Source organism: Musa acuminata, chromosome BXJ1-5, assembly GCF_036884655.1.
Source record: "Musa acuminata AAA Group cultivar baxijiao chromosome BXJ1-5, Cavendish_Baxijiao_AAA, whole genome shotgun sequence".
NCBI classification, from domain to species: domain Eukaryota; kingdom Viridiplantae; phylum Streptophyta; class Magnoliopsida; order Zingiberales; family Musaceae; genus Musa; species Musa acuminata.
The window spans coordinates 38,726,604-38,743,589 of record NC_088331.1 but is presented as its reverse complement, the minus strand read 5'-3'; the positions used below and the strand labels follow the sequence as shown (position 1 = coordinate 38,743,589).

At 42.2% G+C, this 16,986-nt stretch overlaps 1 protein-coding gene across 3 annotated transcripts; it reads right to left on the bottom strand.

Moving 5' to 3' along the window:
• Positions 1-8,489: 8,489 nt before the first annotated feature.
• On the bottom strand, positions 8,490-14,373 carry LOC135584147 (probable enoyl-CoA hydratase 2, mitochondrial). Of its 3 annotated transcripts, none has more exons than XM_065183822.1 (9): positions 14,095-14,373; positions 13,838-14,007; positions 10,790-10,864; positions 10,308-10,398; positions 10,152-10,203; positions 9,406-9,509; positions 9,240-9,316; positions 8,930-9,090; positions 8,490-8,772 (listed from the first exon to the last, which is right to left on the bottom strand). In XM_065183822.1, the coding sequence occupies exons 1-9, from the start codon at positions 14,285-14,287 to the stop codon at positions 8,742-8,744; spliced, it is 954 nt and encodes a 317-aa protein (XP_065039894.1). In that variant the 5' UTR covers positions 14,288-14,373; the 3' UTR covers positions 8,490-8,741. The 3 variants fall into 3 exon arrangements, with proteins under 3 accessions (XP_065039894.1, XP_065039896.1, XP_065039895.1); XM_065183824.1 differs by having other exon boundaries at positions 8,490-8,810; positions 14,095-14,372; XM_065183823.1 differs by lacking the exon at positions 8,490-8,772 and having other exon boundaries at positions 8,833-9,090; positions 14,095-14,369.
• Positions 14,374-16,986: the final 2,613 nt, after the last annotated feature.

Genomic DNA, 16,986 nt, shown 5'->3' with positions numbered 1-16,986 from the left:
TTCAGTTTGGCCATCCGTTTAGAGGTGGAGGCTTGTGGAGAAGTATAACTTAGACTCCAACAATTTAAATTGCTCGATCCAGAATCGTCCCAAGAACCGAGCATCTCGATCACTGATGATATTGTGCGGGACTCCCCAATACTTCATAACATTCTTCATCATCAACTCGGTCGCCTCCTTTGATGAACAGTGTAGGGGTGCAGCAATAAAAGTTACATACTTTGAAAATCGATCGACCACCACGAGTATCGATCTGAGTCCCCCTATTTGTCACGGACTTAGCTGGTTTTGCCTAAGTCGTGCGGCACCCTTGCGTGTCCGTCCACAAAGGTCAGCCTCCCCGAAGCCTCCCATGTCCCTTAGGACCCACAAAAGAGAGAACGAGTTAGAGAAAACGCCTCATTCGGGATCCACAAGCAAACATTTCCGAAAACACTTCATAGACAATGCATATTACAAACAGACTTTACAAGCTCTGAACAGTTGCACAACAAAGGGTAAAATGGTTCATTACAGACCGAAAATCTCTCACACGTGTCCACATGACACAACCTTTATTTACAAGCCTAAAGCGACCACCAACCCAACTAAAATGAGACTATTAAGCCTTCGGTCGTCCCTCTACATGTTGTACAAAGCATGAACATACCAAAAGACACGGACATACATAAGCATTACATCAAACATCTTGTTTCGAAGTTTGTCCATGACATTCTCCCCCACTTATTCCTTCGACGTCCTCATTGAAGCCTTTGCCGACACTGCAACTCCTCGCCTTTGCTGAGTCTTCAATCTTCTGCTCCAGCTACAATGTGCCTCTTGGCTCCCAGCTGCTCTCCGCTGTTGTTTTTAAGTAGTCGAACCTTTGATCCGCCATGCTTCTTCAACTCACCAATGACTCTGACTCTGGTGTGGGGTTGGTTGAGTTGTGTTGATCCTTGTTGATTCCTGCGGATCTTCCAAATGAAGGAAAAGACCATCCTTACTGCACCAGTCTCTCAAATGGCTCATGTTGCTTAAACCGGGTGGATGCTTGTTGGAGCTTTTAACGAGCATCGTCTCGCAAACTTCTGAAGTTTTGAGTCATTCCTCCACAAAATTTGTTCATTGACTCTTCTTTCACTTAGTTGTCACTTCCAAGTAGGTTCGCATCATTTCCGCTTTCGATTGACATTTCGTTGGGAAATGAAGCGGATAATCTACTCTCAATAGCACTGATCACCGTTGGTGAGGATTTGACAACTATTGTCTTCCATTATCTTCGAAGAGTCTTTGAACTTGTGCAGAGCTCCTTTGCTAGATAGATAAGAGAATTGGGGTACTCGGTTTCGCCCATTCTCTTAAGGATTGAGAAGGCAAATGTTACTTGACTTTGCCCGCCTCCTCGAGGTTGTACTTCATGCATCGAGCTGGTTACTAGCATTCGCCTGCTCTTTGCTCACACTTTTGAAGCACTTGAAGTGTTTGCACTCCTTGCATTGAGTTAGCTACTGTGATTCACATTCTCAATGCCATCGAACTTCTGGAATGCAAGAAGTTTTCACCCCAACTTGGAGTAATTCTTTAATAGATTTGGTCGCCTATGGGATTTTATCGTCTTCTCCATCAACCCTGTCGCCTACTCCCTTGAGTAGCAAAGGTACAGCACAGCGTACTGCCTACTTTGTTCCTTGGTCGTGCACTCTTGCATGACCCGAAGTCCTTCACTTTCGGCTATCTTGATGAGAAGCTCGTTGACACCGGTCTTACGAAGTTCCTTGGCCTCTGCCCTTCAGTCTTGTCTCGGTACTTGGAGTTTGCCTCTGCATGCTCCACCTCCTCGGCCCCTTTCACGACCAACCGCTCTCCCTCCATGAGAGCAAGGGATCAATGACTTTCACGGAAGTCCCGCCTCTACGGTACCATGCCCATGGCCCTACTATCCGTCGCCTCGCATCTGCATCCCTTTTCTTCACGATCAGTAGATATGTCTCTGTAGCACTCCTCCGAGTCCACCTCCATTCTAACTGATACTTGATTTTGGGTAGCTAAGTCCCTTTGGACTCGTCGTCGTTTCCTCGCCCTTTTCGACCATCTGCTTCAACACCTCTATGTTCTCCAAGCAACTCCCTTTTGGTCGATGGAAAGACAGATTGCAACTCCCATGCATGGCCTCTGCCATCGCATTGTAGAGTTTGCACCGATTCTGTTCTCCTTAGCTTCCTTCGTAGCAACGTTGGCTTACTCGACCTTGTCCTCTAACTTGTCGGGCTCTCTTAAGCGAATATGAGCTTTTGAGCATTCTAACTCTCTAGTTGCTTCGATTATACCTCTGTATAATCAAGTCCCTTCCATGGGACTCACTGGTACTTGCATTCGAACTTTTCCCTTGGTGGAACACAGCCTCTATATGCTGATGACCAAAGCTTTCATCCGATGCAAAATTCGATGCACGCACGGAAGACTCGCCTCTACGATACCATGGCCTTCACTCTTTGAATCCATAGCCCTTCTTGTCGTCGTGTTGTTCACCGAAGTGGAGCTTCCAGTAGCTCCCGATCATACCTCCGTATGAGCTAGTCCCTTACGGGACTCATTCATGTGTATCGCATTGTCACGAACTGTTCCACCACGATCCACTGCACCATGTCGCCTCCTGGTGACATCTCTATTGCATTCTAATCCTTGTGGGATGAACTCGAATTGTGATCCCTCCATATGTGGCCTCTGCCAATACATTGCAGGGTCTCTTCCACCTTCGATTTTGTTCGCTCCTTTGGCAATCGACCTTCATCCACCCACTCTTGGGTCACACCTAGATGAAGCACCGCTCTAGGACAGTCCGTCGCTTAGTAGCTCCCGAAGTCCCCCGACTTCGCTGCAATTAGTGCACCATTGTCTGGATCCTGGGCCTCTACCCCTACCAACACAGTTTCCGCTGTGCACCGCTTCCTTCATGGCAACTTGAATGGCAACACTGTGGCATATTCTTCAAGAGTACTTGCCTCCGCGTCCTCTTGCCCCGTGCTAAGGCCTTCTGAACCTAACTTTGCCTCTGCAAGTTGAGTCGCCTTAGTTCCTCCATCAAATGTTTCTCCGAGATAAGGTACATGTGCCCAGAAGCTCCCTTCATCTTTGGCACCATGCAAGATGAGTCCGCTCCGTCAAAATGAATGACCCATGGAACAACATGATTCTGCTCTTGCCTCTGCAAGAGTTCATGTCCTTGACTTCTGTCCAAGGAAAGCACTATGCCTCCACTCCATGTTCCATCTTCTATGCTGGCTCCCTTCATGCGGCTTGGGTATTTTGCCTAGTTACACCCAAGTTGGTCCGCTCCTCGTTTTTGCATTGAGTTGATGGTGGCCCTCGTGCCCACCATTCAACGGGTCAGCCCTCCCTTGAGTCTGATCTCCATATCGACTCCAAGTGTGCCTTCATTTGTGTTGCTTTATATTGCTTCCCCACTTGATCTCGCAATGCATCCACCAATGCATTCTCTCGAGCGAGATCATGCGATGACTCCTCGCCGCTTACTCGGTCTATTGTGCTTCGTGGAGTTGTTGTTTGTTGAGGCACTCCTCCTCAACATGTGAGGTCCATCCCACATGATTCTCCCTCTAGAGTGCCGGGACTTATCCCTCCTGGATAACTGTCCCGTTGGAGCAATATCTCTCTTCGTTTCGGAGACCACCATTCCCTTGGACTACTCTGATTTGCTGAACAAACTGTGTATTGATCTGCCTCCTGCAAACGCACTTGCTAGATTGCGACTCCACGTCAATATAGCCCCCGTTGCATCACTCAAGGCCTAGCAACATGCTGAAATCGTTGCACACTTCAGCCTCCTACGGACGTATCCTTCATATGCCGAAGAGAAAGTTTCAATGCTCCATGGCGTCGAGTTTCGGTCACCTTGGGATGGCCGCGAACATTCCATCGTCCGCATACAAGCCCATGTATGAGTACCGAATTCTTTGAGTTAGCAATTCCCCTCACCTCTGTGAGCTTTGCACAACTCTTACGGTCGCTGAACAACTCATTCCACCTTGCATGGTCTCATCCTTTACCAAGCGCCTCGCTTGCCTTGAGCACCATCAAGTATAGTTGTCAACGTTGAGCCGTAGCTCAAACTCAACTATCCCAACCTTTGTACGCTCCGCATTCTTCCAAGCTTGCCTGTTCTCGTGGTGCCTCTTGCGCGAAGGGTTGGCCATTCCTCTGAATGCCAATCTCAGATGCTCGCTCCTCCGAGCGACTCCTTTTCCCTACATCTCTATGCCCGTTTTCCCCCAAACGGTCGCGCATGTGCTGACTGCCCTCAACGCAGCCCCGCTAGGTCCCCCACATTTGCATGCTAAGTGTTTCTATGAGTGCTTGTCCCGCTCTGATACAATTTGTCACGGACTTAGTTGGTTTTGCCTAAGTCGTGCGGCACCCTTGCGTGTTCGTCCGCAAAGGTCAGCCTCCTCGAAGCTTCCTATGTCCCTTAGGACCCACAAAAGAGAGAACGGGTTAAAGAAAACGCCTCATTCGAGATCCACAAGTAAACATTTCCGAAAACACTTCATAGACAATGTAAATTATAAACAGACTTTACAATCTCTGAACAATTGCACAACAAAGGGTAAAATGGTCCACTACAGACCGAAAATCTCTCACACGTGTCCAGATGACACAACCTTTATTTACAAGCCTAAAGCGGCCACCAACCCAACTAAAATGAGACTATTAAGCCTTCGGCTGTCCCTCTACATGCTGTACAAAGCATGAACATACCAAAAGACACGGATATACATAAGCATTACATCAAATATCCTGTTTCGAAGTTTGTCCGTGACATATTACCGATAAGCTCGATATGAAGTCCAAGGAAATACTCTCCTACGACCTTTTTGGTACGGGCAATGGCTCCAAAAGTCTCATTGGCTTTCGCTGCTCCACCTTATCTTGTTGGCAAGTAAGCCACGTTCGAACATATTCCTTCACATCAGTCCCCACCTTCGATGAATGTCTGAATGTCCTGCTATAAGGGAATCGTGATAATCTCTCAAGAGTTCGCGCCTCAAATTGTCCACTCAAGGAATATAAACCCTTTTTCCTTTTGTGTATACGAGTCCCTCCTGGACCCAAAATCATTGTGTCTTGTTTTCTTTGATTCGTTGCATTAGGGTTACCGCTTGGGGATCACTGTACAGTCCATCCCTGATCTTGGAAAGGAAGTTTGAGTGCAGTCGACTTGCCTGGACTTTGCTCTCCAACTATATGGCATTCACTCGCTCCACCTTCCGGCTCAACAAATCAGCTACGACATTTGCTCTTTCGGGCTTGTACTTCATTGCCATATCAAATTCGACTAGAAAGTCCTGCCATCGTGCTTGCTTTAGAGAGAGTTTCTTTTGAGTTTGGAAGTAACTCAAAGCGATGTTGTTCGTCCTCAATACAAATCGCGATCCGAGAAGGTAGTGTTGCCAAACTCGTAGACAGTGGTGGTCCACTGTCATCTCCTTCTCGTGCACCAGATACCATCGCTTGGTCTCGTCGAGCTTACGGCTCTTGTAGGCCACCGGGTGACCCTCCTGCATGAGTACTCTCCAATAGCGAAGTCTGAAGCATCTATATGGACTTCGAAGGGCTCCTCATAGTCCGATAATTTGAGCATCGGTTCTTCTAACACAGCAGCAGCCTTTAGATCTTGGAATGCCACTTCACATTTGTCGGGCCATCTCCAAGGTTGCTCCTTTAGCAACTCTGTTAGTGGAGTTGTGCGCTTTGAATACCCAACTATGAAGCGTCGATAGTAGTTGACAAAGCCAAGGAAGAATCTCAACTCCGGCACCTTCATTGGAGTTCGTCATTCCGCAATAGCTTGTACATTTGATTTGTCCATCCGAATGGAACCATCACTGATTCGATGCCTCAAGAATAAGATCTTCGTCCATATTTATAGGGTTCCACCCTTGAATTCATCAGGACTTGGATTCTTAATAAAATAAATAAATCTCAAATAAGTCTCTATTCGACTTTTACTAGACTAGAAAAACTTAGAAAATAAAAGGGATCCTAACATATTTTTCTCAATTTCTTTGAATATAATTAAATGCTAGCATTAAAACTTGGTATTATAAACTTTGCTTATTACTGAACATTCATGATTATGTGATTTTGATATATTCTGTTGCCAAGAACGATTATTTATTTGTGTGTGTTTAATAAAGTCATCCTTTGGTTGCTTGGAGTTAAGCATCATTGTTCTAATAGAATTCCTGAAGTGCATCTGGTCACTCATGCAAACTATATAAACGATGTGGATACCTATATTCTGGAGGACACAGAATGGTTAGAAATGTGCTTTAATTAGCTAAAGAAATGCTTATGCTAGACTTTTAGTTAGAGAGAATTCATCATGAATATGCCTTGTCCAAGTCTTATTTAGGAATTCTTGAGTAACTGAGGGCTTCATGGAGCGAAACCTCATAAGTATCCTTGTAACTTGTTTGTTCATTCTAAGTGCTATCGTACATTAAGACACTATGATGAGTGGCTTAAGCCAAGTTGGTGCTGATGTTAGAGTTTTCAATAAATTAGATGCTCTTCCATAAGGGAATTTATTTTATATATTGAGTTTTTTTTACCATGGTATAACAGTAAGATTATCTGAGGGCAAGGTTCGAAAAAAATATTTAAAGATAAGATTGTGTATGTTGATTCTCTCCAAATCTTTTATTGGTGGGAGCATTAGTGTACGTCTTTTTTTAGTGTTTCTTTATCATACATTAGAGTTTGATATCACAGTTTCAGATATCTTATTACAATTATTTCTGACCATGGACCATGTCTTTGCCTCAGATTCATCCGGTAGCATAAGGGGATACTGAATTCTATTTTTTTTTTCTCTTTCAGGTCAAAAAAAGAACTAAATAAATAGACTTGCTTTTTGTAAGATAATTTTACTCGTGAACTTATTCTCTTTTACTGAATTAGCACGCTTGTCTGTCAAAATACTTCTATAGACACCTACCTCTTAACAGGCTCCTGGATGTAAGGTCTGATGGTTGCTGAGAAGGCAGTGTTACTTTTCTGGCCGTACTCGAAGTATTAACGAAGGTCTAATGGTTCTTAATACCACCACTTTTAAAGGTACTCGAAGTATTGATATCTGCTTTAAAATTTTCTTTTGAATGGCAGTTGCATTCAATCTTCTGCAATTGATATCTGTTTATGACATGTTTGATGCGATGTCTTGTCATGATAGCGAACGTCTAAAACTTTATTTAGCTTTTACGGTCTAGTCTTAGAATAATATAAGCATTGCTCCAAGGAAATATAGACTGCAGTCCACGAGTACTGTTGTTGCCTAACTAGTAACGGTCTCAAGGTGCCGTTATCTTAAGGCTGTTTATAAATTCCTTCCAGCGGTCTTGCTCGTTGGCGTTGGGGATATGAAGTCGAGGAAGTCGTGAAAGCTGCCCTCCGTGTATCTTTTGTGGTGCTGCCCATCGATCAGCTCTTTTGCAGCTGTGACCTTTCGCATTCATGAAAAGGCCAATGGATGCTGGCTATGGATATACTCGTCTGGGAATTGAGAACTGCCCGATGCAGGGTATCTGGTACACGAGCCATCTCTCTCAAGGATTCTCCTTGTCAAAGATGTGTAGGCCTTTGCAGCTCTGGTGCAAGATGGTGATGCATCCATAGTCGGAATGCGGAGCAAGTCCAAGCAGGACATCTGGTTGGGAGCCCTCGGAGTAGCCGTCCACGGCCGGTCACCTGCATGTCTTCCTCGAGTTTGTCCTTCATGCCGCTGGACCCAAACCCAGACTCTCCAGTATGGCATCCATCAATAGCAGGGCTATTTTCCTGACTTATGTTGCATACTTACCCATTCTTTCCCGGCTCTTAACACCAAAAGTTTTTTCAGTCCTCTGAGCTATTTATAGCACCACTTCATTTTAAGACCCTGTAAACGGCATGCTCTTACCTATACCCTCGTGGTGCTGCAGGCCAGAAAGGGATCCGGTCACCGAGTGGGAGCGTGGTGTTTGAGCATCGAGGGAGTATAATATAAATTGGACTCATCATCTCGTGCGGTCCGAATGGAAAATTTAGGGAAATAATTTTCTTATAATGTTTTTGAGTTTGACAGTTTGGCAACCGTCATGAGCTCACAGGATGATGAGTACCATTTGTAAACTAGAGTTTTCTGCACTCCACTTCCCATGGAGGAGACAAAGGGGGGTATCCATCCGTTTTAGTTGTAACTTTATTTTCGATGATAATGAATTTTGAAGTTGCTTAAACAGAAGGGAACTTACTATCCTGGGAACAGCCGAGCGTCTGACACCCGTTACTAAACATTGGCACGCGTTACAGAATTATAATATTAAGATTTGTGTTGAGATTTCCAGGGGAAGAAGCGCAATGCTTTGACAAAATTCGTTTAAAAATTGCAGTTGTCGAAATGACACAGAATTATGATATTAAGACCCTTTAGGAAGACTACCCGGATATTAAAATAACAAAAACATCCCCTTTTGAAGCGTATTATGGCATCAAAGACCCACCCGTCCATGTTACATGCACCATACTATTTCAAAAGTAAAGAATATTAAAATAACTTGTATGATTTGCAGGCGTCACCGCGACAGACGATTGGCAGCAGTAAGCAATTTGGCCAAGGTCAGAAATCTACAAGTTGCAATCTAGATAAGAGTGGATAGTCCACACGTACTTTTTGTCTAGGCTCATACGTGTCTCTATCATCAACAGCAGCAGCTGCGCAGCGCAGCGCAGCTAAAGAAATAGAAGATGGTAGGCGTTATTATTGCCCACTGTAATAAAAGAATCAGCAGCTAAAAATTAAGAATAGCATGTAATAAATGCCTCAAATTGAATTTATTACAATGTTAATTAGGGGTATGAATTTGTAGTGTTTTATTTACCAAGGTACCTTGGTTTTCGCTTCTCAGCGAATGCAGCAAGTCCCTCAAGGCGGTCTTGTGTGTCAAGAAGTTGCTCGTAACATTCTTCTTCCGCATCCAGCGCTGAGGGCATATCTACCTCCAAACCTTTGTTGATAGCTTGCTTAGCCATCCTTATAGCCAAAGGACCCTTGTTTGAGAGATAATGTCAGTAACAGATAGGTAAAATACATAATAAGTTGTGTGGCACGCTAAAACCTTAACAACCGTAAATTTTGCTGAAGCAAAAAAATTTCGTGGAAAAAAAAAAGAGAGAATTGAAACATTTTACTCTTGTACCTTCTGGTTAATGTCTCGGGCAATCTCAAGTGCTTTGTGATGTGCCTCTCCAGCAGGAACACAGTAATTGACAAGTCCTGCCACAGATAATAAACCTAATATGTTGATAAAGTGATGTCAAAATAATTAAAAAAAGCAAATGTGGTCAAGTAGTAATATATCGTACCCATAGACACAGCTTCTTTGCCACTAATCCTTCGACCGGTGAATATTAGCTCCTTTGCTGCTGATCTTCCCACTATTCTAGGAAGACGTTGGGTCCCGCCAGCTCTGTTAGCATCAAGATTTGGCAAAAAAAAAAAAAAATTAGGACTGCCGATCAAGTTCTCTAAAACAATCTTGTTCCAAGGAGAATTTACTATTCAATAAGTTCCAAAATACAATCAGGACACGCACTAATTCCTGATGTACATAACAATGATCATGCAGCATGCCTAGTGAAACATTATAAGTAGGCAGAACCCTTCATATGAAACATGAACAAATAAAACTGAAAATTTTATCATATTAATGTTTGCCGTTTTTTTTTCTTTTTTCATATAACCCATTTAGCATACTTAGAACTAAACAAATCATATATTATCCGTAATTGGCCAAATATTTCTCGGTGAAGCATTTAATATTTTTGACTACATAAGTATCAACGAAGAGATCATAGCCATCTCAGACATATATTAGAGAGAGAAACCCTCCTTCAAGATCCAATTTCATGATCTTAGTTTCACATACCAATCTTCAATTACTATTGCAGGCATAAACTAAAGAGTTTTTTATTCATAAATTATATTATGCAAATATTCAAAGAGCCTCTATTTTAATATTCTGGCCTGCAATGCAATACAAGAATTATCATTACCCTTCTTAAGGGTTCAACATACCATTCTTTATATAATGACCAGCTAGAACACATACCCAGGAATAATTGCAAGTCCAGTCTCTGGCAAGCTAAATGTTGATTCTTCTCCTACAAGATACATATTGAAACAACTTCCAAAGTCGGTTCCCAAATGAGTAACTATATAACAAAACTGTGGCATGTTTTGTATGGATTTTGACTATTAGGCATACCACACACACGGATATCACATGAAAGAGCCATTTCCAGCCCGCCACCTAATGCTGCTCCTTCAATAACAGCAACCGTAGGAACAGAGAGTGCCTGTAGAGATTGATTAATGCATTATATCAAATAATTTTTGCACTAGGGACACACTAAACACAAATCTAAACAATAATTAATAGAAAAGGTAGCAAATAGTTAAAGGAAAAGAAAGAATACATTATATTGCACTTACTCAGCATTATATGTCTATTAAGTTGCTCTTCGTTGGCATTGATATTAAATACATCAACACTAGTTTTATGTATTTTCAAATTTGTTAGTCAGCATAAGTGAAAGCACTTTGATTGCTACAATTGTTGACCATGTCTATAAAGTAGCAACCAGCAAGCATTTATAAATAGGATTGACTAGCTAAACATTAAAATACCAATTCTCTAACAATGTCAAAAGTGTAAGAAGACTGCAAAATAGTTGGGTAAACATGAACCTCCAAGGATGAGAATGTTGATCGTAAAGAGTTCACAAATTGCTGGACTTCAGAAGCACTCATCAGCTTTCTTTCCTGTCAAAAGATATTAAAATTTACCAATGTAAGTAGAAGAGAGATTGCCGGAGTGTAATTTAGTACAGATGAAATTTAAAGAACAAAAGAAAAAAACAAGCTTATATCGTGAACGTAAGCTTTTAGGTGCCTTTTCCTATAAAAAACAAGGTACATATCTTGAACAAAAAAAGAACATTTCAAAAGTATCATAATGTGAATCGATAAATTCATTCTATTACAATTCATTATATATCTTCTATGTTCTTATATACAAGTAGCAAAATACTTTTCTCAATAATGGAGCCCTTTCCAGTGATTTAAAAAGCGCTAGGCGCCAAAAGGCGCCAAGGTCCAAAAACGCCCGAGGCGCTAGGCGCTCGCCCGAGCGAAGCGAAGCGCTAAAATATAAAAATATATAATATAATTATTTAAAATTTTAAATAAAAATATGCTATTAAATTAAAAAAATCTAAGATACAAAATCACAAAATTAATAACATTAAAATAAAAATAATATATTATTAATCTATTAATGAAAATTAATCATTTCAAAATTCAAATAAACTTAATATTAAGATTTAAGAGTATACTGAGCAGTCTGAGCTTGACGGAGAAAGGAAGCAGCGTCGGCAGCGGCAAGCGGCGGGGGGAAAAGGAAAGGGAGCGGGAGGCGCGAGTAGCGGGAGGGCTCGCGGGAGTCGCGAGCAGAGGGAGGGCTCACGGCAGCTGGGAGGGCTCGCGGGAGGCGCGAGCAGCGGGAGTCGCGAGCAGAGGGAAGGCTCGCGGGAGGGCTCGAGGGAGGCGCGAGCAGCGGGAAGGCTCGCAGGAGGCGCGAGCAGCGAGAGGGCTTGCGGGAGGCGCGAGCAGCGGGAAGGCTCGCGGGAGGCGCGAGCAGCGACAGCGACGAGCAGCGTCAGCGGGAGCAGCGGCCGCGAGCGACGAGATCGCGATCGCGATCGAGAGCGGCAGCGGCAGCAGGTTAGTGTTGGGTTAGGGTTAGGGTTGGGGTTATATCGGTTTAGTTGGTTCGATTGAACCAACTAACAACCGAACCAGGACCGAACCAGACCTAAAATTCTAGTTCGGTCGCCTTGGTTTACCCAGGCGCTCGCCCGAAGCGCCCAGGCGGCGCCTGTTTGAAGCGCGCCGCCTGGGACATTAGCGAGGCGCTCGGGCCTCGCCTCGCCTCGCCCGAGCGCCTAGGCGAGCGCCCGAGCGCCTTTTGCAATCACTGTCCCTTTCTTATTTCTAAACATCCATACCACAAAAAGGACAGCTTGGGTATCACCAATATACACAATTCATCTTCAAGCTATTGTTTCCTTGACCAAGTTTCTTTTAATTAAACACATGCTTTTCAGCCGTGTCTGTGTTTTTGCTGATTTGCTCAAAACCTAGATCTGGTTTTTACATCGTGACAGTAGATAGCCAAATTGCTATATCCATTTTTTGTTTTATTAAACACGATGTTTCCTTCCATGTTTAGAACCCAACTTGCTGTAGGAATCTCCAAGCACATAGTTGTATCAACTTCTCTAGATTCATTACCTATATTTCAACTTTCTTGATATTTATCTTTGCATGGATATATACACATTATATGCTTTTCTTTATTGATTGGATGTGTGACTATGGCTTTGATTCTAGGGTTGAAACGAGCCCCTTCATTGGTGGCTCCATAGACCATTTGTTACTTCGGTAGCCCAAAACCTAGAAGACGACTATTTTGTTACTATGTTTGCAGATCTGTGATCGTTTTGAGAGATAAAGAAGATAGTATGAATAGGAACAACCAAACAAAGAGATGTTTCAGTGCTATTACGAAAGCAATCTTAATGTTGAGACAGGAACAAGGCTGTTAGTTGTACGGTCTCCAAATGGTTGCATTCTAGATGAAGATGAGGTGGATGATTATAACACTAGTGGCCCAAGAAAATTTCACAAATTCAGAAAATAGTTGTGTCAACTCAAACACTTGATTATCAAGTAATAGATCAAGATTCAAGTAAATTTGACATCTTCGAATTATGATTGAATTTATTAGCCTGTTGCATTTATGTATATGACCAACTTTCTCAAGAACTAGAAAATAGCTTATTGATGTCGAGATGGAGAGGAAATAAATGAAAAATGAAGAAAATAACAGGTTGGATCCACTAGATAGAATCAGATAAAGAGATACAAAGTTGTAGAAGAATGTAGGAGGACAGTATTTCTCAACAAACATGACTTGGACCCAAAACCTCCAAGGCTTTTAAGACATGGTATGGTGATAGGTTTGAAACAACCCTCCAAGCATGGATAATTAATTCTACACCATTTTTCAGATCAAAATAGTGAAAACTTAATTAACCTCTCATACAATAACTAAAAGTCATCTAGGAACTCTAAAAGCAGAACTTTTTTCCAATCTTGATAGAGCAACCACCATGACTTTCAAGAGGACTAACTTTGCATAGAAAATCTAAAATTGAATTCTGTAAAATGCTTTAGATTCCTAACTAAATAAGCTTTCTAATGGCGTGTGATTAATCAAACAAATAACTCATAATTCATCTTGGAATTAATGTAATATAAGTATTAAAATTTTGATTTATTGAAAATTAAAGAGCACTATCTTGACTCCTCTTGATTGAATATATGATTGGCATCTAAGCCTGTTCCATGCCCTCCAAAAGTGGCAAACTCCTACATCGGGACATTTCAGGGCTAAACGGATACTAACAGCAAGATATCAATAATAAGACATCTAGGAAAATTGGTCCTACGCAAGGCCTAATGTCACCAAGTTACACATGACTATGTGGAAATTGCATACACAGTAAATAAATGTAAGAGTGCAACCTTCACGACAGAACAGTGCAGACTACCTCCAACAAGAGTTCATCATGACTCAGTATTCAAGACCAACACGAATTCTTACTTTCAGGTGAAAAATCGAGCCAAAGAAGATCATAATAACTGTCAAACATGAGGGAGGGAAAAACTTACCTTAAGATCGGCTCCGGCGCAGAAAACTTTTGGAACCGAACTTGACACCACGACCACATTGGCCGACGAGTCATTGCCGATCGTTTCGATAGCGTTCTGCAGTCCTCGCAGCATCTCCTTCCCGATCGCGTTCTTCGCCTCCGGCCTGTCCAACTTCAGCTCGATAATCCCTGGCCAGCACCGCCGATAAAGATTAGTGAAAGATCGTAAAAGGTAGTAGCGAGCGAACAAGATTCAAGCACAAAATTCAAGATCACCGGAATCGGAGTCGGAGAGCCGCTCTATCCTCACTGGCCCGGAAAGAGTTTGGATGATTAGGGCCCGTCGGGATCCGAAGCGGTGGAGGAGCGGTGGCGCCGCCGCCACGCTGGCGGTTAGGTGGGTGGAGCGAAGGGCATGGGAATAGGAGCGGAAGATGGAACGGCCGACGAGGGCAGGAAAACCAGGCATCGCCGCGTCTGGTTACAGGTCGGAAGATGGGTTGGGATGTTCGAAAGGGTTCCAAAAGGATGCCCGGTAAGACTAGTTCTGGGCACCGATCCGGGCTGATTCAACCCTGAAAACTGCCAGGGTGTTATGTCACTTTTCACAGATTTGGTGAGCTTTTGAGAGGCCACATCACCCCTGAGACATTTCATTCTACAACATGGCAGAGTGTGAACAGATTACCCCGGCGTCATGCTGCTCTAAGATGACCCTTATCCGATGACGTGTGAACAGATTACCACGAATTTTGCCTTCGCCTATGTACCACCACCGTCCATCACGTCAGAGCCGCAAAATGGAAGAGGATCAGATGCTCCAAGATTCGTGCTTGGAAGCAGCTGCCCATATCTACAAACTAAATGCAGATAGAGAAAGCTAATTAAAATAAGAGTAACAATGGGTGCCGATTCGGTTGGATGCAATTTCATCAATGGGTGTCTGCTCTGATAAAGGAAATAGCATCAGATGATATATTTCAATATTATATTAGAAAAATAATCAAATACTATGTGAAGCAAAAATGAAGATTCACATCCTAAAAGATAGAAACTAAAATCAAACGAGGCACAAGCGAGAAAGATAAAGCAATACTAAAATTGAAGAAGAATACACATTAAACTCCTCGATTCTAGGCAACAGAGACTGACTGCATGCTGGCACCGAAGCATACATTAAGCAACATCCATCGGTGATCAACAAGAGAAGCTCAAGTTCACTACAGGGAGGCCTTATCGACGGCAACAACCAAGAGAAAATGGAAGACTTATCGTATGAACTTGCAACAAATTCCACTCGACAATCTTGTATAGTCCATGAACCAAAAAAACCAATAATCTTCGAATTCTAGCAACAAAGAAATTGTTATTTCACGTAGAAATTCCAGATTCAGTTTGAAACATTCATCAAATTGGGTCATCATTTCGTAAAGAAGAGATCCTAAAATCAAAGCTAATGCATCAAAATTTAACCTAAGAACGCGAAATCGATCGAGCCCCCTAGACAGAGGATCTTGGCGTATCACGATAACCAGAACTCGGGCCACTCCGCTAGATCTGATACATACAACTGTTCGGCATCACCGATCCAGAATTCAAACTCGTGATCAAGAACGAAACCCTGTTGCTAGACAACCAAAGGATCTTGATCTATCGGAAACTCGTTACCCCACCGCACCCGGTGAGATCATACCATAAGCCCCAGGCGCTGGATCCAAGAGATTGAGGCATTTGAAATTAAGAGACTGGGGCTTACAACTCCGGAGAGGAAGAAGGAGCTAAGACGGCGGGTACGCTCTTTCCGAAGGTTTCTTGAAGAGAATTCACCGGCAAACGGAAGAAAACTCAGGATCGAAGGCGACGGATCTCTCCTTCTCCCCACTGGGGTCTCCGAAACTCCAAAAGAACGAGCAAAAGGATCGAATCGAGAGAGAGAGAGAGAGAGAGCCAAGAACGGGGGACGGGGTTGAGGCGTATAAAAGGGGGACGAGGAAGGGCGCGAAAGCCGACACTACGGTGTGATTAGCGCCTGAGATCGTGTCCAGTTCATCAATCCGCTCCCGCATCTCAACCGTCGAACAGTGTGACTGTCATCACAAGCTCGCGATGGACGATTAGGATACGAGGAAATCACCAAAGAAGATATCTGTGGCTCCATTTTTTTTCTTTTTTCTATAATTAAAAATTTGGAAGGATTTTAAATTTAAATGCTTATTCTTCAACAGAGAAGCTTATTTTATGATAGTTCTTTCTTTTTATTTTTAGAGGGTTTTTTTTATAGTGATGAAATATAAATACTCCATCTCATATAGGATCATGAAATATAAATACTCTTGAGGGTTGATAAGAGTCATAAATCTTATAAATGTTATCAGGTCATTATTAAGAAATTTGTACTTCAAACATTTTGAGCATGTTAGCTATTTAGATTGGATTGAATCAGTCAGCTATCTCATTGGATTAAATCATGATAAAAAATTTATTATTTTTATTCTTAAGTGTACAATAATGCCCTTTGAAATTAAATTCTTTCATCATATCTCTCTGTGTAATGTTGTCTTTAGAATCTTTGCTAAAGTAAACGAGTCACCTTCAACAATCATTTAAATTAAAATATTGAAGAATATAAGCTCTGTTGTGGTCATGTTGAAAGGGATTGGTGTCCATCTTCCTATTATCTCTGGATTCAAATTCCAAGTTGTCAACCATTTCCTAGTGATCAATTAGCCAAAGATTGTTATATAATATTTTGCGCTAATAAATAAGTGACAGTGATTGTTTTAAACACAAAGAAGATTGTTGAATTACTGTACTATTTCAGTCTTTTTTTCTAATCATAAATCTTAAAATTGGAGACATTCAAATATACGTATATGATTAAACATAGGGTGAATTATCGAAAAAAAAATTATATAACATCTCAATTTTAAAAAATTCTTACGGTATGCGTCTGATCATACAAAAAAATTATTTTATCTTTGTCTTGTTGAATCTATCATCGCTTTCATCATGTACCATTGCTTGTAACCCTTGCAGAAGAGTTGTTGTTGCCTCTACTAATATCGTTGGCTCTACTCTTACATGTCTCATCCATAAACCTCTCACAAGAAAAGATAAGGCACAAAAGTCACCACTGTCGCTTGTACTCTTTATCATCACTGCTCGCAA